At 49.4% G+C, this 24,321-nt stretch overlaps 2 protein-coding genes across 4 annotated transcripts; both read left to right on the top strand.

Annotated features, from left to right (window-relative positions):
- The first annotated feature begins 925 nt into the window (after positions 1-925).
- LOC131817590 (kallikrein-6) lies at positions 926-9,367 on the top strand. Of its 3 annotated transcripts, XM_059151136.1 has the most exons (7): positions 959-1,031; positions 1,793-1,843; positions 2,220-2,267; positions 2,589-2,745; positions 5,846-6,093; positions 7,239-7,375; positions 9,069-9,367. In XM_059151136.1, the coding sequence occupies exons 3-7, from the start codon at positions 2,222-2,224 to the stop codon at positions 9,219-9,221; spliced, it is 741 nt and encodes a 246-aa protein (XP_059007119.1). In that variant the 5' UTR covers positions 959-1,031; positions 1,793-1,843; positions 2,220-2,221; the 3' UTR covers positions 9,222-9,367. The 3 variants fall into 3 exon arrangements, with proteins under 3 accessions (XP_059007117.1, XP_059007118.1, XP_059007119.1); XM_059151134.1 differs by lacking the exon at positions 1,793-1,843 and having other exon boundaries at positions 926-1,027; XM_059151135.1 differs by lacking the exon at positions 1,793-1,843 and having other exon boundaries at positions 931-1,031.
- A 5,739-nt stretch (positions 9,368-15,106) lies between these two features.
- Positions 15,107-21,540, top strand: KLK5 (kallikrein related peptidase 5). The gene is made up of 5 exons (XM_059151122.1): positions 15,107-15,179; positions 17,286-17,550; positions 18,348-18,604; positions 18,734-18,867; positions 21,385-21,540. The coding sequence occupies exons 1-5, from the start codon at positions 15,107-15,109 to the stop codon at positions 21,538-21,540; spliced, it is 885 nt and encodes a 294-aa protein (XP_059007105.1).
- The last annotated feature ends 2,781 nt before the right edge of the window (positions 21,541-24,321 follow it).

A 24,321-nucleotide genomic window follows, 5' to 3' on the forward strand; every position in this document is an offset into this window, starting at 1 on the left:
GCCAAATATTGATTTTCATCCCCCAGTGCCAGGCCTGAGCTGGTGCTGAGATGGACATTACTGATATCAGTTGTCCTTATCTTCAGTGACTTCCTCACATTTTCCTCCTCATGCCCCATGCTCATCACATCCATCCTCCTCTCCCTCCCCACGGCTGCCACATGCCAGGCTTTCTTGCCCCACTTCTCCTCACCAACGCCCAACACTGGGCACAGCTTTCAAGGTCCAACTTCACAAGCACCTCCTCAAATCCTCCTGGGTCCCTCCACAGCTGCTGGGGCCCCCATCTCACACTCCCACATCACTCTCAAGTGTTCTTGTATTCCTGCTTATTTCCAAGCCTCTCCCTAGGTGTTGAATCTCATTGGAAACCCTCCTGTGTCCCACTGGCTTCCCCACTGCTATCTTGCTTCTGGGCAGAGGCACAGGCTTCTGATGGAAATGCAGGGGAAGCCAGGGGAGGATAAGCAAACCAAGATGTAGAGAATGTCAAGAGACTCAGAGAACTGGAAGAAAAGCAGAGAGAGATACAGAGAAAAAGATGGGGAAAGAGGGACAGAGACACAAATAGAACCTGAGATGAACACAGGAAAACAGGAGGGGCCATGGGAGGAGACATGGAGACAGCTCCACCACGGCCAGGGAGAGAGGTGGACAGTGAGATCTCACAGGTGGGCAGGCTAGGAGCAGGGGAACCAGGAGGGTCAAATGTCCTGATATCTGGCAGAAGTGGGTGGACAATGAAAGGACAGCAACAGGACTGTCAGACAGGGACAAAGGGAAGCTATTGACATAGCTGCCTGCCTGCCCGGAAGAGAAGTTGAGAAACGGAGCTGCTGGGAGCATGGCACTGGGTCCTGGGGGCGGACAAAGCCTGATTGTCTGAGGCCCCTTTCCCCATAGCGCTGGGCCTGCGCCCCAGCCCAGGGCAGGGGCGGGAGCCAGCTTGGTGACACATGCTTTCTCACTGGCTTGCTGTCTACAGTGGGGACACGGAGGTCGTCAGCAACCACAGAGGGACTTACGGGCAGGTGCGTGAATCACCCCAACCCCACTGACCCGTGCTGCCTGGTTTTCAGTGTCTGAAGGCAGCACATCCAGGAGTGAGAGTCTGCAGGCCTAAAGTGCTCACAGACAGAGGTGGGGGGGATTCCTGCATGCCAGAGGGCACTGGTCACTTGCCTGGGTATTGGTCTTCAGACACCTTGCTCAAGGACGTAGAAGTCTAGGGACTGAGAACAAGCCCCCATCTTTTCTTTAGACTCAAAAGTGCAGGTGCCCAGGTCCTTCTCCTGAAGATCTAGAATTCTAGACTCCTCCTTCAGACCCTGGATTCTGGACCCCTAGCCTCGCCTCTCTTCAGGCCCGGGAGTCCAGATCCCCAGTGCACTCAGGGACTAGTGCTCCCCTCCCTGGAAGCCCAGTCAGGGGTCACCAAGAGTAAAACCATGGGGAGATGGGGAAGTAAGGAATGTGTGTGGGAGGTCTGGGTGAGGAGGAAAGGGTGGGGCAGCCTCCTGCCTCAGGGACCTGGGGAGATAGGGGTTAAAAGGAAGAACCAGGAGTGTCTGTGGACGGAGAGCAGCCTCTTCCAGGGAGGCCAGGAAGCCCAGGTGTCTGCCTGGGCCCCACAGCCCATACATCTTCTGCTGTCTGTCTCTGCGGCTCTGGCTCCTGGGCATCCTCTCTGCTTTCAGTTTCTGGTCTCTCCCCATAACTCCCTGCCTTTCTGATTCTCTTTGCTCCTTTGTCTCTCTGCCTGTGACACGTGCTATCCCTATCCCAACCCAAGAGCACCTCGGCCAGGAGTCCTCTGGACCCTCAGGCAGCTGGCCCCCAGCAGGTAAGATCATGCTGCACCCCAGAACCTCCAGATGTGGGGAAAGCAACACAGTGAGCACAGAAGAAAAATCCCATGGGGGAGAGAAGAAGGTCAGGACTCTTCCTGGGCCATCCCCTCTTGCTGGCAGGCGGGCATGCTGGAGCCCAGAGAAATAAGAGATGCATAATGTGAGCCACAGAGCACCACGAGTGGTTCTGGGTTCTTACTTAACCTGCCTTCATGGGACCCCAGAATGGAAGATGTGGTTAGAGTGACAGGAGGCCAGGGGAAGGATGGAGGTCAAGGGTCAGGAAAGCATGCAGGTGGGGAGAGGGGGGAAATGAAGGAGGTGGGGACTTGAGAGGGGGACTGTGGAGCATTTGGTTTCCCTTCTCAGGAATGGGCATGAAGACGCTGATTGTGGCACTGGTCCTGATGGCTGCAGGTGGGAAGACAGGGGATGGGATGGAATGGGGTGGTTGGGTGGGGGGCGGGTAGGGGCTGCTGATGGGAAACTTTGGACCTTGGGGTAGGGATTCACACAGGTATGGAGGCAGGGTGGGCTTGGAGTGAGGAGGAAGCAGGAGGCTAGTTTAGGGATGGGGGTGCAGACAGAAAGGAGGTGTGAGGGAGTCTAGAAGGTGGGGAAAAAATTGAGGATGGGGTGGAGTGGAGATGACCTAGAACACTGGGATGGCATTGGGGTTCACCTTGGGGGATTCGCCTGGTGTCTCCTTCTCCCTGACTCAGACCCTTCCTCTCTCAGCCTGGGCCGAGGAGCAGAATAAGGTGTTGCATGGTGGACCCTGTGAGCAGACGTCTCACCCCTACCAAGCTGCCCTCTACATGTCAGGCCACTTGCTCTGCGGAGGGGTCCTCATTCACCCGCTATGGGTCCTCACCGCTGCCCACTGCAAAAAACCGTGAGTCTCCACTCCATGAATGAGGCCTGATTGCAATGAGACCCTGGGGGTGTCTTACAGATTTCAGGCACGAAGAGACACCTACATCCCTCTGTCCCAAACCAAGGCCATCTGATAACGAGGTTCACCTGGCCAGTACTTAACTGAGCATTACCTATCTGCCAGGCCCTGTTTGAGACCCTGCAGATACAGCAGTGAAGAAAACAAGCACAATTTCTGCTTTTATGGACTGACCTTGTAACTGGGGAATCAGATGGGGCAGGACCCTGTAGACAGCAATGGAGTGATGGATTTCAATCTAAGTGAGGTAGGGAGCCAGTGGAAAATTTCAGTCGGGGAAGCAGCAGGATCTGACTTACATTTTTAAAAAGATTTTATTTATTTATTTATTTGTCAGAGAGAGAGAGAGAGGGAGAGAGAGATAAAGACAGAGACAGAGACAGAAACAGAACACAAGCAGGGGGAGTGGCAGGCAGAGAGAGAAGCAGGCTTCTCGTTGAGCATGGAACCTGATGTGGGACACGATCCCAAGACCCTGGGATCATGGCCTGAGCTGAAGGCAGATGCTTAATGACTGAGCCACCCAGTCTTTAAGAGCATCTTGACCACCACGTGGAAAGTGGGCTGGGCAAGGGGAGATGAAGGAAGGGATGCACGAAGAATGACCTAGGATGATGGTTTGGACCAGGAGATGGAGGATAGTTGAAAACCTTGGGAGATATTTTGAGACCAGCGGGATTCAGTGATGTGGGATGGAAGAAGCAGAGCTGACCAACCTCTGGGTATTTGACTCAAACAAATGGATGTTCTGTTGTGTCTTTCTGATCCAAAGGAAAGGGAAATAGAACCAGTATGGACATGGGCGGAGGAGGGTCAGACATTTTGTTCTAGCCAAGGTGAGTCTGAGATACCAGGGAGATGTCAATGAAGCATGAGAGTAAGCTCCTGGTGCTCAGAGGAGAAGTCAGACCTGGAGGGAAACATTAAGGGGTCATCCACAAATAAGTGGTATTTAAACACAGGACGGGATGAGATCATCTAAAAAGCAAGCATAGGTTGAAAAGCATAGAGGGACTAGGACTAATCCTCAGAGAACTAATGATCACTAGTTAGGTTAACAGTTGCCATTTTGTTCAGTGCTAACTACCAGCCAGGTGCTGAGTTAAGCAGTTAATATACATTTCCTGGAAACTTCACAACAAGGGAATCCTGGTCCCATTTTGCAGATGAGGATACTGAGGCTCAGGGAAGCAGTAAGTGGCAATTGAAGTGTTTGGAAACCAACAGGTGCCACTTCCTACTGTGGGAGGAGGGGTTAATCCTGCAAGGGTATGGACTCAAGGACCCCAGGATGGTCTCCCCCACACTTGACATCACTCCCGACATTCTCTCATTCGTCCATCTGGTGCACATTGATCAAAGCATCTGCTCAGTGCCAGATTTGAGGTAGGCAGTGGGGATTCTGTAGTAGGTGAGAGAAATACACAGAGCCTCTGACCTTAGGAGCACAGAAGCAAAAAGGCACAGAATGATAATTCTTTAACAAACAAGCCCTCGAAAAATCATATAATTACGAATTACCCCAAGTCCAGTGAAGGAAAAGAATAGGGATGGCTCCCTGAGAGAAAAGAACAGAGATACCTACTTTGAATGGAGGAGGGTGTCAGGAGGGACCTTCTGATGAGATGAAGTCCAAGCTGAAGCATGGAAAATGAGAAAGGGTAGACAAATGAAGAAGGGGGACAAACATTCACAGCAGAAGAAATGCAAAGACAAAGTCCCTGAGGATGAAACTGTCTGGAGTGTTCTAAGAAAGTTACCTGTTGACAATGAGACAGGGGATGGTGGAACGAGTTTTATTCCAAGGGCAACGGGGAGCCATGGGAGAATTTTGAGCAAGGGACTGACTCTTTGATCCATTTCACAAATATTTGTTGGACATTTATTGTAAATATGATAGACATAGATGAGACACTGAGGATGCTGTATCTGAACAAAACAAAAATCCCACCTTGATATTCTAGAGCTGTGCCACCTAATATGATAGACAAAAATGGCCAATTAAATTTACATTAAGGAAAATACAATGAGATGACAAATCCAGGAGCCAAAGGACAAGTGCTCAGTAGCAGTAGTGTCTAGTGTCCACTGTATCAAACAGCTGCATGACTGAGGAAGTTCTATTGGACAGTGTTGCTATGGTAGGAAGAGAGACAATAAAATCAGTAAATATTTAACAATACATAGATAGTATATCTGATGGTGATGGTAGATTCTTGGATGACAAAAAAAAAAAAAAAACAGGAAGAAAGGACTTGCCTGTTAGGGTAGGTATTTGCATTTTAATTTGATCATCAGAGAAGGCCTCACAGAGAAGGTGACATCTTGAAGGAGGTGGGGGAGGAAGTCATGCAGATATGTGGGAGAAAGAGTTGCTGGCAGAAGGAAGAGCCAGAGCAAGGGCCCTGAGATGAGAGGATGACTGTTGTTTCAAGGAAAGGCAGGGTAGCCAGTGTGCCTGGAGCAGAAGGAGAGAAGGAGAGAGTGGGAGAAGGTAATATTTGAGAGGTGATGGGGGTAGGATGTGCAGGACCTTGTGGGCCAGAGTGAAAACTTCAACTTTTACTCTGAGTAAGATGGGAGTCATTGGAGGGTTCTGAGCCGAGGAGAGACAGGAGGAGGTGGGATATTTTATGTTGTTAAAATTTCTCTGGTTGTTTTGTGGAGGGTAAATTGTGGAGGGGCAAACACAGAAAAAGGAGTCTGGTGGGGTGCCTACTGCCATAATCCCAGTAAGAGATGATGGCTCCAGACCAAAATGGTAGCAGTGAGGGAGGTGAGAAGTGATCACATCCTGGATATACCTTGGAGAGCCAAAAAAGACTTCTGCGCAGCTTGAAACAAAGAGAGTCAAGAATAGTCTCCAAGGTTATTCTGCAAGGATGGAGTTGTCCTTTCCTGAGCTGGGAAGACTGTGAGAGGAACAGACCAGATAGCTTGTGGTACCACCAGGCTACCCCCATCTCCCATCACAGCCCTTTCCCGAGTCTCAGTGGCAGCCCAAGGACTCCAGGTAAGACCCAGCTCTCTTCTTTCCCAGGAATCTTCAGGTTTACCTGGGAAAGCACAACCTTCAGCAAAGGGAGAGTTTCCAAGAGCAGAGCTCTGTTGTCCGGGCTGTGGTCCACCCTGGCTACAATGCTGCCACTCATGACCAGGACATCATGCTGTTGCGCCTGGCTAGACCCGCCAGATTCTCTGAACGCATCCAGCCCCTCCCCCTGGAGGAAGATTGCTGGGCCAACCATGCCAGCTGCCACATCCTAGGCTGGGGCAAGACAGCAGACGGTCAGTAGGGGGAGGGTGATGGGGAAGCAGGCCGAAGCTTAGCCCATTAGGTGGGCTAATGGTGAGGGCCAGTGGGGCAGTGTGTCAGTGGGGAGGGTTGGCAAATATGGGAGTTGAGTGAAGGAGTGAACAGCCAGTGGAGAAAGTAGCCCCACAGGTGAATGGTATGGAGAGATAGGCCGTAAGATGAAGGATCAGTGAAGAGGGAGTGTCAGTGGGGAGATGCTAATCAAGAAGGAGGCCAAAAAAAGCGGGGGTGGGGGGAGGCCAGTGATGGAAGCGGACCAATCAGTATGCACAGACGACTAAAAAGCAATAATGGAGGAGGGACTAATGGAAGAAGAGAAATCAATAAAACAGGGCAGCCAGCTGAAAGATACAAATTGTGAGTACAAGTGGAGTGGAGTGAGATAATGGGGAGGAACCAATTGAGGAAAGATCAGTGATCAACAGGAGTCAGTAGAAGAAGGACTGGTGTAAGAACAAGTCTAGAAGGTCAGTAGGAACCCCGGAAGATAGGTCGGTGAGTGAAGGGCCAAAAAAGGAAGATGGACTATTGAATGAAGGGCCAATAGGAAGGGAGAATGTATAGTGGAGGGTGGGTTCATTTAGGATAGGACCAATGAGGGGGAGGTGGACCTTTGGATTAAGGACCAATAAGAAGGGAGGGCCAATGGGGGATAATGCGACCGGTTAGAAAAGAACCAATGGTCAAGTGTTGACCTATCAGGATGAACCAACAGAAAAGAAGGGTCCAATGCAGAATGAAAGGGTGGAGGAGGGACTAATTGAAGAGAGACTAGAGGTGAGCTGCGACTACTGAAGAAGGTGGGACTAGTGAAAAAGACAAGTAGAGGCAGGACCTAATAGAAAGGGCAAACCAATAAGAAACGAGGCCTAGTGGAGAAGGGACAATTAATGAGAAAGGCAGGCCAATGGGAGGAAAGGATAATGTAAAGAGGGACCAATCAGGAGCCAGGGCCAATGGAAATGGGTTTTTATGAATGAAAGACAAATAAGAAGAAGGAAACCAGTGGGGAATAGAGACCAGTAGGGGAGAGAGGACTTAACGAGATTGGAAGATTGCTGGGGAGGACCTGGGAAGGACAGACTGTGAAGTGAGCCTGGCCCTTCTCTCTCTGTAGGTGGTTTCCCTAACACCATCCAATGTGCATACATCCATCTGGTGTCCCGTGAGGAGTGTGAGCGTGCCTACCCCAACCAGATCACCCAGAACATGGTGTGTGCCGGGGATGAGAAGTACGGGAAGGATTCCTGCCAGGTGAGGCCACCAGGACCTTCGGGCTACATAGCTGAGGTCAGAGATGGGGAGAGAGAAACTCACAGACCAAAACAGAGCTTTGCAGAGACATGCTGGGAGAGAATCCCAGGGAGAGAGTCTCAGCTGGCCACTCGGAGACACAGCAAGGAACAGGCAGAGATATAAAGACAGCCAGCAGAGACAGGACATGCAGAGACAAGGAGGGTGATACAGAGATCAAGAACCAGAGAGACACTGTAAGGAGGCAGACGGTGTGAGGGGACCATCCTTCCTCAAACAGGGGCTGTCCTGTTTAGACCTGACCAAGTTTTGGAGGTGGGGGACCACAGCTGGGGAGAGACAGGGCTCCATCCCCACTCCCAAATGCCTCCTTTATCTTGGTTTTTTTTGTTTTTGTTTTTGTTTTTTTGTTTCCACTTCATCCACTGGGTGTCTCCTATTTATGCCCAAATTTACTCCAGTCCACTGAGGGACATGAAGAGACCAGTCAAGAGGGAGAACAGAGCTCAAGACGGAGCCCAGAACAGTGTTACAGAGCAACTTGGACACAGAGAAAAGACTAGCAGACAAGTCCCATTTCTGAAGCTATCTTTTCTCTCCCCAGTTTTGTGGAGATACAGTCAGCACACATACATCAGTGTAGAAGTTTCAGGTATAGAGCAGGATGTAATTCCGTAGGTGTGGAATGATCACCATAGTCAGCCCAGTTAGCACCCAACATCACCTGTGGATTCAATAAGAAGGGGAAGCAAAACAAAGAAACTGAAAAGAAAAATTTTGCCTCCTTGTGATGAGAGCTCTTAGGATGCACTATCTTAACAAGCTTCCTAGACATCACACAGCGGTGTCGACAATAGTCACTATGCTGTGCATTACACCCCTGGCACTTACCCATCTTGCAACTGGAGTGCCATTCTCTCTTTAGATGCCTTTCTCTCTACTCTTGCCTCTTTATATGTATATTTACATATATAAACATAACTATTATATGAATAGATTTATAGAAATAATGCATAAGTAATGAAATGTAAAACCATGCACACAATATATTTTATTGTATGTATGTATGTATATATAGATATTATGTGTATAATATACATATATATTTCTCTCTGTCTCCTCTTCACTCTGCACTTCCACCTCTCTCCATAACTCTCAGTCTGCCTCCTCCTCTTCCTCCTCCTTCTTCTTTTAAAGATTTTATCAATTTATTTGACAGAGTGAAAGCACAAGCAGTGGGAGCAGCAGAAGGAGAGGGAGAGGCAGGGTCCCCACCAAGCAGGGTGACCAAGACAGAGCTCTCAGTCTCTGTTCCTAATCTCTATTCTTTTTCTCTTCTTTTCTCCCCGCCTTTCTGGATCTTGATGTTCTCTCTATTTCTCCACATTTCTGAGTCTCCCTCACACTCTCCATTTCCGTCTGTGACTGTGTGTGTGTCTATCTGCCTCTTTGTCCCCAAGGCTATCCATCTCTGAGTTTCTCTCCCTCTCCTTCTCTACATGTCTCTGTGTGTCCTTCTGTTTCCCTGTGTTTCTTTCTTTCTCAAAGATTTTATTTTTAAGTAATCTCTACACCCTACAACCCCAAGATCAAGGTCACATGCTCTACAGAGTGAGCCGGCTAGGCGGCCCTGTCATTCTGTCTTTTTCTCTCTGTGTATTTCTGTATCTGATTCTCTCCCTGTTTCCCACAGGGTGATTCCGGGGGTCCGCTGGTGTGTGGAGACCGTCTCCGAGGCCTTGTGTCATGGGGTAATGTTCCTTGTGGATCCAAGGAGAAGCCAGGGGTCTACACCGATGTCTGCAGATATGGCCGCTGGATCCGAAAAACCATTCAGGGCAACTAATCCTGACATGTGACATCCAACTCTTGACCTGTGGCCCCCACTTGCTGGCTCCACAATACCCCTGACCAAGACTTTGCCTTCCCCCCACCTGCCTAGACCCAACCCTTAATGCTTAATAAAAGCAGTGACATGACAGTACAAATTCACCCTGGTTTTACCCCAGCCCCATCCTTGCATCACTGGGGACAAGTGAGGATGTGGGCTAAAGTCTTACCCCACCGGTAGGAGAATACAGGAATACCCCTTCCAAGCATCTCTCCCTCCTTGGTTATTCAGTGGGTTCGACTTCTTCCTACAGAGGAGTGGTCACGAGTCAGGCAAAACCTGAGTTGGAATCCCAGCTCTGCCCTCTGCTAGTTGTGTACCCTTGGGAAGGGCCTCCCTTCACTGTGCAGATCTCATCTGTAAAGTAAGGATAATAAGAGTATATTCCTCACAGGGCAGTGGTTGTTTTGGGGAGGATTCAAGATTTCCGAAACGTGAAACACATACAACGGTGCCTGGCACACTTGCTTAAGCAATAAAGAGTGGATTTTATTCTTAGAAGTGCTTTTTTGCTTTTATCCCACTTCAGCCTCTCTCAAGTCTAGACGTTCTTTGTTCCCTTTTATAGCCCAATTTCATTTCTCCTCCCCTCCAGGAAGACATCTGTGAGTACTCCACCTTGGACTAGACTTCCTGGTGGCTCTTTCCCCCAAACTCCTTTTGTAGCAGTGAAAGAAGTGAGGGGAGAAGGCTGGGAGACCACTGTATGTGGGTAGGGGGTGGGAGAGAAGGTGGGAGAGCAGAGCTGGGGCCAGATCCCAAAGGACCACAGATCCCAGACTGAGAGAATAAAACTTTCTCCTGAGGTCAGTGGGGAGCCATGGAAGGCTTGTGAACAAGAGCAGCACTGAGACCTTGTAGGGGATGGACCAGAGGAGAGAGACCGGAGGCCAGAGAGGAGGTCAAAGTGATGGTGCAGGAAAAGAAGAGGGATGAGCTGGGGCCAGGCAGTCTGGAGAAGGAGGCTGCATTGGAGGTCACTGTATGGAGAGGGTTGGGTGGATGATGTTCATTGTCATAAAAGGGACAACCTATAGAAAGTCATGGGGGTGTGAGAACACCTGGTGTGCCCCAGAGATGGTGAATCATCCAGAATGGTGAAGCTGGAGTTTGAGGTGGGAGAAGTGGGTGGCATGGCTGGAAGCGTAGGTTACTGGAAGATCATGTTGACCTTGAGTGCCAGGAAGAAACATGTGGCCTAGAAAGAGCTACAGGCTCAGATCTGCACACTAGAAAGATCCTGCTGCAGCCCATTTGAGGGGGACAGCAATGGGTAGGAAAGAGGAGAGATGGGATGTCCCCAGAGAAATGTGGGTTAGGCTTCTGCATGCTCTCTGGGCTGCTTCCACAGACGAGCACCATGCATGATCCCTAACTGATGTACATGCCTCTATCTCAAGTCCCAGGACTGTCCCTGTCCTCAGAGAAGCCTTTTTCTCTACAACCTTTCCTGCATCTTCTGTGAGGAAGGCAAAATAACCTCTAAGCCAGGGGTCCTCCCAGCAAAGCAAGTGGGACAGTTAGGAGCTCCCAGAAAGAGAGAAAGAGAGAGAGAGAGAGAGGGAAAAGATGGCCCTACATGGAGGTTGGATTTAAGAACAGAGAAATATTCAGGAAAAGAGGGAGAATCAGAAACAACAATTCATTTGTTTTGATATTTATTGCAACCTTATTTTGCCCAGCACAGCTTAGAATGAAATCGGACTTCATTAAACAGAGAAACAGCTAGATGTTCAAAGTCAATGGTGTGTCATTCTGTGATGGGAGAGTTATGTGGTCGGAAGACAGAGGGAGCATTTTACTGTTCTTTTTTATTTTTTAAAGATTTTATTTATTTATCGGGGGGGGGGGGAGAGCGAGCACAGGCAGACAGAATGGCAGGCAGAGGCAGAGGGAGAAGCAGGCTCCCTGCTGAGCAAGGAGCCCGATGTGGGACTCGATCCCAGGATGCTGGGATCATGACCTGAGCCAAAGGCAGCTGCTCAACCAACTGAGCCACCCAGGCGTCCCCAGAGGGAGCATTTTAAAAGAACAAAGTCCCTCGGTTGCAAAGATCTTCAGATTTGGAGAAAAAGCACATGTCTTAAGAACCAAAGCAAGGTGAAAGTTAATCAAGACACATGATGGGAGGGAGTGGCGGATCTTTATGTGTATGTGGAAATACTCAGTCATGTGAATGGCCCGCCTTGACCAATCCCTTCTAAAGATTTTGAATGATAAATAGGGCCATGAAATGCACCAGAGTCACCAGGAGGAACCAGTCAATGAATGTCCAGAGCAAAATCAACTTCAATTCATTAAGAGAGAATTATCTTCTTCAATGGATACAATGAGTAACACTTACTTAATACATGACAGGCACTGGTCTAAGGGTTTTATCTATTAACTCATTTAATCTCATAGGTGCTAAGGGTTTTATCTATTAACTCATTTAATCTCATAGCACACCTGTGAACTAAGTACCATTATTGTTCTGATGTTAGGGATGGGGAAACCAAGACACAGAGAGGCTCCATGGTTTGCCCAAAGTTTCACAGAGAGCAGATGGCCAAGCTGGAGGTTGAATGTTAGGAGATTGGTACCAGAGTCTCAGTTCCTGACTGCTTGGTTATAGGGTAGCTTTAGTTCAATTCTGGTACCTTTCATGTTTAAAGGCTTAACATGAATCTTTTTTTTTTTTTTTACAGATTTTTTATTTTTTAAATTTTTTATTTTTTGAAGAATTATTTATTTATTCATTTGACAGACAGAGATCACAAGTAAGCAGAGAGGCAGGCAGAGAGAGGGGACGGGAAGCAGGCTCCCTGCTGAGCAGAGAGCCCGATGCGGGGCTCGATCCCAGGACCCTGGGATCATGACCTGAGCCAAAGGCAGACGCCTAAAGACTGAGCCACCCAGGTACCCCGAATCTTTTTTTTTTTTTTTTAAAGCAGACTGTCTGCATGTTAAGGTGCTTGTATGTCTAAGAGAATTTTATGCATTACAGAAACCATCTCCTGACTTCAGCTTGAAATGCTGAAGGTTTTTTTTTTTTTAAAGATTTTATTTATTTATTTGACAGGCAGAGATCACAAGTAGGCAGAGAGGCAGGCAGAGAGAGAGGAGGAAGCAGGCTCCCTGCTGAGCAGAGAGCCCAATTCGGGGCTCGATCCCAGGACCCTGGGATCATGACCTGAGCCGAAGGCAGAGGCTTTAACCCGCTGAGCCACCCAGGCGCTCCTGCTGAAGGTTTTTAAGTTGACATCATACCAAATTTATAGTCCATGTTGAGATACTTAAAAGAATATCATGTTGATCATATTTACAAATGTAGTATGTCTAGATGCATAAATTTACCTAAATGTTCTGGGAGGTCTGTCTAAAAACTGAAGGGCTTCCAGAAGAGAATGAATGTGTCAGGGGCAACTGGGTGGCTCAGCTGGTTAAGCATCTGCCTTTGACTCGGGTCATCTTCCCAGGGTTCTGAGGTTGAGCCCCATGTTGAGCTCCCTACTTAGCAGTGAATCTCCTTTTCCCTCTGCCCCTACTCCTCCTTGTGCGATCTCTTGCTCTCTCTCTCAAATAAATAAATAAAATCCTTTAAGAAATAGAAATGTAGATTGAAAATGTTTGAAGAGACTTAATTAATCTAGTTTGTAAAAGGGACCAAACACTACAGTAAAGACCTATCTGGAGTAAAGAGGCATATCTAGAATTAAAAGGGTTGTAAGCCAACCTTGAAAGATTGCAGAAGAAGTGCGTTGCCATATATATCACATCCATGTGTGCAATACAAAAAGCAAATAATCAAAATAAGCCTCAGAACGCTGTTTTCCCCCTGTACCCTGAAACCAGCCTAAGGGCTCCAAAACCTCTGGTTCGTTAGGTGCCAGGTTACAGAAGTGAGCAATTCAGCTCAGTTCTGCCCTCAAGGAATATGAGTTCTATGAGGACTGCAGCATTGCCAGGAGTCCTTGTCCGTTTTGTTCATGGGTGGACCTCAGTCTGGCATGCAGGGGCTGCTCAGGAGACAGGGGCTGAGTGAGTATTTGGCTCAATGTCCCAGAGGGTTAGAAACTTGAAGACATGGGTAGAGATGAACTCAGAGAGTCGAAGCCAGACAGAAAGAACTCAAATGGAGAAGAGGTTGGGAGAGGCAGCTCCAGATGGCCCAGGGCTGGTGAGACGGAAGCCCTTTTGGGATCCCCACCCAGTGCCCCATTTCCCAAAGGGCCAGGAGCCACCCACCCCCTATCCTGGCCTCTTGGCCTCTTTCCCCATCAACAGGTGGCCTGCCCAACCCTCTCACCCACGCCTGACTGCATCAGCCCAGCCAAGTCCTTGGCAGGGGGCCCCCAGACTGGATCCCTACCCCTTTATGCTCTGTGGCCCCAGTCCCAGGGTGAAGGGCAGGAGGGAGGATGATGGGATCCCTTTGGCAAAGTGGCCTGAATCTCCTCTACCCGCAATGCAAGGGAGACAGAGAGACACAATGATGCAGAGATGCAGATACTTGGAGCCTGTGATGGGGGTGGGAGGAGGGACAGAGGGACAGAATGGTACAGATGCAGATACAGAAACAGAGGGAGACTGGGAAGGACAGAGTCACAGGGGAAAGAGAGGTAACAGAGGAGGAAAGATACAAGAGATTCTCTGAGGCATAGAGACAGAGATCGAGAATCACAGACACGTAAAGGGAGTGATGGGTATGCTTCCTATCAGTGGTGATGTGTGTCAGAACTCATCAAATCCTACACATTAAATGTGCACAGTTTATTGTACCCCAATTCCACCTCAAAGCTGTAAAAAAAAAAAAAAAGGCAGAGGAGAAGTAAAAGAAAATAAGACCAGAATCCTAAGGTATATTTGATATATGCACCATTCAGAACCATTAAAAAGAAAGAGAATCAGAAGACACAGATAAAGGGCAAGGGCTAGAGACACAGAAAAACAGAGAGGGAGGGGCAGAGAGACAGGCATTGAGACGCAGGGAGAGTGACATGACAAAGGTGGGGAGAGAGACCCAAAGCAAGATACTTGGTGGGCATGTCTCATGTTGAGAGAGACTTAGAAAGATTCCGAGGGAAGCAAACACAGAGAAAGAAGGCTGTAAGCGTTTGAGAAAACAGACAAAGATAGGAAGATGATAAAGTGGGACGGAGAGATGCAGAAGGAATGAAGAACACAGAAAATAAGGAAAAATCCAGGTATCAAGAAGACCGCCCAGAGCTGGTAAGAAGCATGAGCTCAACGCTGAGGGGAATGGGGTTCAGGGCTGGGTAGGCCAGCCCTGCAGAGACCCCTTCCTAACTCACCCCCCCCCAGTCCCCCTCCCCGCCAGGGAAGTAGGGAGTGGCCTTCAGGACTGGGTGGGGGGTGCTCTGGGGGCGGAGGTCGGGGGAAGCAGGAGGAGTGATTGTTGAGGCCTGGCAGGGCGCCTCACTCCCTGGGAATGTGCCCCGGGGATCAGTGGGTGGTTATAACTCAGGCTGAGTGCCCAGAGCCGAGGAGGAGGTGGCTGCAGGACGGCACAGACCTGAGAAGTCTGTGGCTGAGCTGGGAGCCCGTTCCCCACCCCCTACCTGGGGGACTCGGCAGGTGAGGCCTGGGGAAGACCACAGGGACAGGGGTCTGTATCTTGGATGCACCCCTACTCTCTCTTTATCCTCCCTCATTGCGTGACTGGAGAGGGCTGGATGTCTGCTCCTCTGAAGTCTATAGTCTCTGGCTTGGGGGCAATCCCCTTGTGGTTCCTTTCTGCCCTAGGAAATGGAGCAAGGAAGAAAAGGAGGTGGGGTAAGAGCTTCCCAGAATCATCCCGGCCTCCCTGCCCTCTGTCCTCCCCACAAGGTGCAGTGGCCATGGCTCCAGCAGGACACCCCTGGATGTGGATGGCCGGTGCCCTGATCACAGCCCTGATGATGGGAGTGACAGGTAACCAGAAGCCCTGTTGTGTGCCTGTAGACTAACTGGGTGGGCTATGGGTGACTCTCTGAGGGACACTGGAGTGTTAGTCCCAAGGGGACTCTGTGTGATGGGGTATGGCTCTAGGACTGGGTGACTTGTGAGTCGGTGTCCTTATTCATGTTCAGGTGATTGTGTGTGGCTGTGTGCCTGTCACTGTGTGTGTGTGGGTGGGTGGGGTGCCTTTCCCCATATCAAGTGACTGCCTGCAACAGGTGCACTAGCTTGGAGGCTGTGTGTCTGATTGTGTGACTGGGCATGTGTGCATTTAGGATCATGTGTGGCTCAATGTCTGTGCAGGTAATTGTATGAACATTATGTGTGTGGCTCTGTGTGGCTGAAGGTATCTGGAGTCCTTGTCCCTGTGTCACCGGATTGTGTGTCACAAAAGTGCTTTTTACGGTGAAAATGCATGGCCAGGTGTGTGCAGGTAACGGTTTGGGGCTGTGAGATTGCGGCTGAGTGTGGGATTATGTATGCCTCAACTCGGGCTGTGAGACCGCTTGAGGTTCTGTGTCCAGGTGTTGGTGACTGCGTGTTTATAGGGGACTGTCTGTGAGATGGGGCGGCTGCGTGGGTGGGGTTTTCATCCCTCCCCTAAGGGCTGAAGTGTCTATCACTTCGAGATGGTGACTGTGTGAGGTTGGATGATACCAGGTCACTTATTGCTGGGCTTTTGGAGTGTAGTGTTATCACCATGCCAACGTGTCTGTGTGCAGGAGAGTCTGTGCTGGTCTCTACAGGGATGCATACACGTGCCTGAGACACTGCATGGGTGCGCAAAACCTTGTAAGGCTGCCGCCCAGTGCAGGTGCTTGGGAAGTGTGTGCACCATAAGACCCAACCGTGCCTGTAGCTACTCCGGTGCAGATGATGTGCATCTCTCATGCAACTCTGTGCGTGCTTATCTGTAACAACAGTTGTGTGCGTGTTTCCTGGATGTGCACGCCAGGGCTTGGCATCTGTGGGTCATTAGCAAGAGTATGAGGTAGTGGACTGACTATGGGGGACTGGCGATGGAGTGGGGTATCTGTGTCTGTCTGAGGGTATTGCCAGGAGGATTCAGGAGGCAAGTCCTTGTTGGAGAATTCAAAATCGGTCCTACTTTCTGCCGCCACCAGGTCCCTCTAGCTGAGCACTTCCCTGGTTTTGTTCCCCCAAATCTCCCTCCGCCCAGGGGCTCTGACTCTGACCCCCTTTCGTCCTCCACATGCGAGTCCAGACTTTATCCACAGACAGGGTCCCCTTGGGCATGCACCCCCCCACCCTGCAAGCCAGGCCCCACCTAGATGGCTCTTCAGGTTTGGGGCCACGGCCCCTTCCAATCCTGTCTGCAGCTCCTAAAACTGAGCCCCTACCTCCTTGCCCAAAGTCAGGGATCTTTCTAGACTCCATCTCTCCACATGACCCTGGCCTCTCAAACTGCCCCTTCCAGCCCTGACCTCATTCTCTGAGGACTGACCACACTTCTTGAACCAAGGGCCCACCACGAAAGCTCTGCTCACCGGTCCATTCTCAGGCTCCGCCCCCTGAACTTTGGCTTTGTCTCTGGGATTGTCCAACTTTACCTTCTTGGCCCCACCCACTGAGCTCTAGCCACTCCCAGGAACCTTGAGGTACAGTCAGAGACCAGTAAACCACCTCATCCTGGACTCTGTCCTTGAGTTCGTTCTTTCTTTCTTTTTAATATTTTATTTATTTGACAGACAGAGATCACAAGTAGGCTGAGAGGCAGGCAGAGACAGAGGAGGAAGCAGGCTCCCCGCTGAGCAGAGAGCCTGATGTGGGGCTTGATTCCAGGACCCTGAGATCGCGGCCTGACCTGAAGGCAGAGGCTTTAACCCACCGAGCCACCCAGTTGCCCTGTTCTTGAGTTCTAAGCCTTGCCCTTCTTCATGGGTTTCAACCTTAGATTCCAGACCCCGCCCCTAAAGTCCTGGGCTGACCCCCTCCTCAATATAAGAGTGTTTCAGGGGTAAGACGAGCTCTGGCTGGTCCCACCTCTTGGATCTAAGACCCAACAGCTGAGCCCAAGCTCCGCCCTGAGCCCAAGCCCCGCGCGTTTTCTGCCCCCAGAACCTCTTCTTGCAAATGATGCTACCTCCTGCGACAACCCCTCTGACACCGGGCCCTCTGGAAGCACTCGGGACATTGGAGGTGGGGCCAAGGAGGACACCAGGGCAGACGAAGGCAGCAGCAGCCGCATCGTGAATGGGTCCGACTGCGAGATGCACGCCCAGCCGTGGCAGGGTGCGCTGTTGCTGCAGCCCAACCAGCTCTACTGTGGGGCCGTGCTGGTGAATCCGCAGTGGCTGCTCACAGCAGCCCACTGCCGGAAGCCGTGAGTGGGGCTCCAGGAACAGGGCTGGACAGGGCAGGGGCGGGGGGAGGGCCATGGAGGTGAGTGTCGGGCGCGGGTGAGAAAGGGGTACAGCTGAGATGGGATCAAAGATGGAGTTTGGGTGGAGAATGGGGTTAGGCTGGGGAGAGAATTGTGGTAGGGGGTGGGAGTTAGAGATGCGGTGGATTTGGGCGTGAGGAGTGCATATGTTGAGTGGTTTGGAATGGAGATGAGATTCAGAGTGACTTTAGAGTTTGGGATGGGGTAGGGTGGAGATGGAAATGGTATTGGGATTGGAAATAGCTCTGGGGTTGAAGATGGGGTTGGGGTTAGCTTTATGAATGGCACTGGAGATGGCTAGATTTGGAGTCGGGAATGCATGTATTGATGGTTTGAGTGTGGGTGAAGAATTAGGGCTAGGATCGGGGATGGGAATGGGTTGGATCTGGAGCTGGGCACGCGTCTGCGACGGTCTGGAATGGAGATACCATTAGGAGAATTGGAGATGGGTGGAGATACATGGGGATGGGTTAGGGCTGAGGGCGGGGATGGATGTAGGATTGAGGATGGGGTTGAGATTAGAGTTATGGGAGGTTGGAGGGGGTTGGATTTGAGGTTGGGGTGGTTAGATCAAGGTTGGGAATGCAGCTGTGGTGGTTTCTATGTGGAGAAAGGATTTGGGGTGGGGATGGGATGGGATGGGGTGAAGTCACGGTTGGGACTGGATTGGGGTATACTCGGCACTGAATATGGGCATAGGAATCGGGGTTGCTAATAATCTGCACTACCTTCTTTAGATTTTACAGAATTCGCCTTGGCCACCATTCCCTGTCACCCGTTTATGAAACTGGGCAGCAATTGTTCAAAGGGATCAAATCCATCCCCCATCCTGGCTATTCCCATCCTGGCCACTCCAATGACCTCATGCTCATCAAACTGAACAGAAAAATTCGTGAGACTCAGGCTGTTAAACCCATCAACATCTCCCCTCACTGTCCCACTGCTGGGACCAGCTGCTTGGTTTCTGGCTGGGGAACAACCAGCAGCCCCCACGGTGAGCGTCCAGGTCCCTCTTGATGCACACACCCTTGTCTGCCTTCTCCCCCTCTCTGCCTCTGAGCACTGCCCCTCCCCCATCTTTCTCCGTTGCTCACAGTGGCCTTGCTCTGTGTGTTTCTGACAGTTAAATTCCCCAAGGTCCTCCAGTGCTTGAACATCACTGTGCTAAGTGCTGACAGGTGCAGGAAGGCCTATCCAGGACAGATAGATTCCACGATGTTCTGCGCTGGCGATGAGGCGGGAAGAGACTCCTGCCAGGTAAGGCTCAAGACTCAGGCATTCATGCGGCAGATATACACCAGTGCCAGCTGTGTAACTTGAAACCTTGCTAAGTGCTGGGAACACAGCCCTGTCCAGTAGAAATATAATGTGAGTCATACATGTCATTTTAAATTTTCTAGGTGCTACATTTTATTTGATTATTTTAAAGATTTTATTTATTTACGAGAGAGAGCACTTGTGCACACGCCCCTATAAGCCCGGAGAGGGGAGGAAGGAGAATCAGACTCCCTGCTGAGCAGAAAGCCCTATGCAGGGCTCAATCCCAGAACCCTGGCTAGGATCATGACCTGAGCGGAAGGCAGATGCTTAACCAACTGAGCCACCCAGGCGTCCCTAGTAGCTACATTTTAAAAAGTGAAAAAGAGGGACGTCTGGGTGGCTCAGTTAGAAGAACGTGTGATTCATGATCCCAGGGTTGTGAACTCAAGCCCCATGCTGGGTATAGAGATTATTTAAAATGAAATACAAACTAAAATTATTTTTAAAACCCCAATGGTCAAGAAAATGAATAAATAAGGCAATTTCAGAGAATGATTAAAAACTATGCAGAAAATAAAATATAGTTTTATGATAGGGAGTGATGAGGGACAATATTCAAAAAGGTGGTTGGAAGGGCCTCCTCCAAGAGGTGGGTAGACACTGAATGACATAAAGGAGCCAGCCTTGCAAAGGTTAAAGGAAAGAAAACACTTGCAAAGGTCCTGCAGCAGGGAGGAGTTTGGTGGCTCAAAGAAGAGAAAAAGCCAGAGTGTTTGGGAGACTGGGTAGGGGGAGTGGATGCAGCAAGAGTTGGGCCTGGGAAGATGGGTGGGGTCCATGTTCAACAAATATTCCTTGACCCCCAAGACAGAGCTTCTCTATGTCCTCATGGAATCTCTATCTGTTGAGGATGACAGAAGTTAAAATTAAACTCTTGCAGGGATCAGGACCCTCCCCTGTATTCAGGTCCTGAAGGGTTCTAGAAGGATGTAAATTAAGGTGTTCTCTGCTGGCAGGACAAACACTTCAGTAATATTGGCAGTTAGGAAGTAAGCTCTGGCCTCAGACAGCACTCCTATCCCACTCTGATGGCTGGGAAAGGGCCCATCCCCCCAAATTTTACAAACCTGAGGATTATAGCAACTTCCCAACGTCATTTCTGTCCCCACTCAATATGGAAACACACACATCTGGATAGAGGAGTGGGCGGAGGGATTTTTATCAGAAGAAAGCACACCTGATTCAAATGTCAGCACTTTTTAAAAAGATTTTTATGTTTAAGTGATTTCAACCCTCCACGTGGGGCTTGAACTCAACCTCAAGATCAAGAGGCAGGCGGTCCACTGACTGGGCCAGGCAGGTGCCCCTCAAATGTCAGCATTTAAAACCATTTCACTTTCCTGAAGCCAAGATTTGCATCTTGTTTTTCAGTTTGCAGACCCCAGTTAGCTTTTCATACCAGCATGTGGCCAGGGTTTGGCCACTGAGAGCAAAAAGTAATAACAACACTAATACAATAATAGTAATAACACGGGACCCTGCTTTATGTGGTTCACATATATCAGCTCATTGACTCACCATTATTATTAGCTCTATCTTGCCAATGAGGAGCCAAGCTCAGGACAGTTAATGAACTGCCTCTCAAAGGAAACTCTGCAGGGATATTAAACAAAATATAATGAGAAAAATTAAACTCCAAGAAAGCTGAAATTCAGAGGTGCAGGCAGTCAGGCTCTTTTGCCTTGAAGTAGTGCCTGCTAACAGGGAAAGAAGTCAGGCTCTGGATTTCTTTATAACTGATACTAGTATCTTGCATAAACATACATAAGAAGTGACAGTAAAGAGTGGTGAGTGTTATTATAGGTAGCTGCAGGAGTTTGGGGAGCCATGGATGGGCAACCCAAAGAAGCAATCCTCAACTTGCCTCCTGCCACCCAGGGGAGATATGACAATGCCTGGTGAGCTGTGCCTGGAGGAGGAAGGCAGTGACTGGCATATAATGCATAGGGGTCAAGGATGCTGCTGAACATCTTCCGATGTGTACGACGGCCCCCACAGCAAAGAATGATCTGGCCCTCCCTGTGTCAGTGGTGCCCAGGATGAGAAAGCCCCATCTTTTAGGGGCCAAGAGCTGCCTCTCTGCAAAGGGGAAGTGTAAGTCATGTGTGCTCAGTAGGAGAAATGCAGTGTTCAAAGGTTGGACTAGAGAAAGACAAATAGGGACAGGGAGACACAGTGAGGGAGACACACATAAGAGGTAGCTTTGGGTGGAGAGGGCAAACGGAACTTCTAAAGGTGAGACTTACATGGAAATGTTAACATTTCCTCTCTCTCTCACTCTCTCTTTCTCTGTCTTGCCTGTTTCTCCCTCTCTGTCTTTGTGTCTCTTCATCTCTCTACTTTTCCCATCTCTATGTCTCTATCTCTTGCCACCCTGGCCCTTCTTCACCTGTGTGTCTCCCTCCTTCCACCTCCCCACAACTCTGCCTCTCTGAACTCCTTTCTCCTCCACAGGGTGATTCCGGGGGACCTGTGGTCTGCAATGGCTCCCTACAGGGCCTTGTGTCCTGGGGAGACTTTCCCTGTGCCCAACCAAACAGACCTGGTGTCTACACCAACCTCTGCCAATTCACTAAGTGGATCAAGGACACCATTCAGTCGAACTCATGAGGCATCCCAGGACCCAGCATTCTGGTGTGCCCCACCCACTGCCGTCATCACTCCTGCAGGGACCATGACACTCCCTCCATACCCCTGTTCCTTCTTAAGGATGTTGGGGTTGTTAATCTCTCCAGTCCCTCCCCAAGTCTCCTGGAATCTGGGTCCCCCTTCCCTAGCCCTGGGCTGACCCTGTCTTTCCAGTCAGGTCCTAGAGAGAATTTCCCAGAAAGACCAAGGTAAGGGCTGCACCTCAGTCTCCCCCATGCTTCCTTCCTCAGGCCCAGGGGCTATCCTTGTTCATCAGCTATGACCAAAATTTGATCCCAGAAATAAAGCATCTGAGGAGAAGTGAGCTCTGTATGTGGTGTCCCCACTCACTGAATGACCAGGCAGCGAGGAACAAGTCACTTCTTCCCTCTACAAAACTGTGTTTGCTCTTAGGGGGTATTTCACTTGCAAGAAACAGAGATCCACTCAAGCTGATTTGCATTTTCTTCACAAATATATTTTTTAAAGATTTGATTTATTTATTTGACAGACAGAGATCACAAGTAGACAGAAAGACAGGAGGGGGAGGGGGGAAGCAGGGTCCCCACTGAGCGGAGATCCCAATGCAGAGCTCCATCCCAGGACCCTGGGATCGTGACCTGAGCTGAAAACAGAAGTCTTAACCCACTGAGCCACCCAGGCGCCCCATTTTCTTCACAAATATTGATTATTTTGTGCCAGGAAGTTGCCAGATGCTGAGACACTACAACAGGCAAAACAGAACAATTTCCTGCCTCACAGACCTCCTGTTATCCTAGGGGAAGGCAGACAGTAAAGAGGTGGATGAATACATTACATACAATATGTATGAAATGAGCACAGAGCAGGAGGAAAGAGGACTGTTGGCGGGGGCGGGGGGGAACAGGCCTATTTATATAGGATGGTCAAGAAGGGTGTGGGAGGGCAGTATGACTCCTCACCTGTGCCCCCAAGATGTCCACAGCCTAATCCCTGGAACCTAGGAATATGTAGCTTTATACAGCAATGAGACTTCACAGGTGTGATTTTAGGATACTGAGATGGAGAGATGATCCTGGATTTTCTGGGTGAAACCATTATAACCCAAAGGGTCCTTATAAGAAGGAGTTGGGGTGGAGGGCACTTATGTGGCTCAGTTGGTTAAGCATCTGCCTTTGGCTCAGGTCATGATTCCAGAGTCCTGGGATTGAGCCCGGCATTGCACTCCCTGCTCAATGGGGAGTTTCCCTCCCCCTCTCCTTCCTGCTGTGCTCTCTGTTGCTATCCCCACCTTCTCACTCAAATAAATGAATAAAATCTTTAAAAAAGAAAAGAAAAGAAAAGAAAGAGTTGGGGGGTGGGTAGTGGAAATGAGATTGAGATCGGAAGATGCTGCTAAACTTGTTCTGAAGATGAAGGAAGGGGCCATGAACCCAGGAATGTAGGTGGTCTCCAGGAGCTAGAAAAGGCACAAGAATGGATTCTCCCTCTTAGCCTCCAGAATAATTCACCCCTGCCTGTTTATGTCTTTATTTTAGCCCAGTTTGGCAACACTTGGAACTTCCGTCCTCCAGAACAATAAGAGAGTAAATTAATGTTATTTTAAGACACCAAGTGTGAAAATCTGTTTCAGCAGAAACTAACATCAAGGGCCTCTGGGAAGAGGTGACATTTGAGCTGAGTCCTACAGAATAACAAGTGGCTAGCCCAGTGAATTTCTGGGGTCTCAGTGTTCCAGACAGAAGGACAAAGCAAAGGCTCTGATATGGGACCAGCTGGGCATTTCCCAGGAATGGAAAGACCAATGTACCTCAAAACTCTTGGTTTTCCCTAAGAGACTGGGAATTTCTGTGTAAGAAGATCATTTGCCTGCTGGTGAAGGACACAGCAGAGCTGCTTTTTGGACAGAGGAGAAAAGGGAGGTCGGTTATCAACAGAATATCCAAAACTTGGGACAGGCAGATGTCAGCCCAGAAGCAGCTGGGCTGCCTGTGGGATCTCTCTTGCTCGCTTTCCTGCAGTGTTCTTTCTTTCACATCTCCCTCTTCTCATTTTCTCCAAGGGGCATCTTCTATTTCCTCCTCAGATTTGGGGGTATGTGGCCTACAATAGCGCTCCCCATAACTAGCTCCAATTACTGGCATTTCTTTGTCCTGATTGGCTGCCTGTGAGTCAGGTGTTGACTCTGGTTCCAATCAGTTGTAGCCAAGGAGGGTGGGGCCACATTGTACACCCTGAATCCCTCTCACCCCCCTTTCACCAGCTGCAGTGGGCTGGCAGTGCCCCTAATAAGGCTGTGGGGATGGAAGTCAATGGAACAGGACTGAGTGACCTCTTAACCAGTCGTCCTCTTTCTGGACCTCAGTTTTTCCATCCATAAAATGAGAAGATTGCAATGTAAAGATCTTCACACGTGGACTCAGTCCCAGAGATACCTACTCCTGGTGGTCAGGAGTAGACACAGAAAAGTCACTCCAGGGAATATGTTGGAAATAGAGCATTTTATTAATTTTTTTTTTTTTTTAGGTAAGCTCTAGGAGCAACGTGGTGTTTGAAATAACAACTTTAAGATCAAGAGTCACATGGCTCTACTGACTGAGCCAGCCAGGTGCCCCAGAAATGGAACATTCTAGGAAAGGAATTACATTAGGGAATTTTATCAGTAACAAAACACCAAATTAAAAGTGACTTACATAATAAGGACCTTTAGTATTTCACATAACAAGAAACTCAAAGCAAGAACAGTTACACGGTCAGTGTGATGTCTTAAATGTCATGATGTCA

The sequence above is a fragment of the Mustela lutreola genome, chromosome 16 (genome assembly GCF_030435805.1).
Source record: "Mustela lutreola isolate mMusLut2 chromosome 16, mMusLut2.pri, whole genome shotgun sequence".
In the NCBI taxonomy this organism is placed as follows: domain Eukaryota; kingdom Metazoa; phylum Chordata; class Mammalia; order Carnivora; family Mustelidae; genus Mustela; species Mustela lutreola.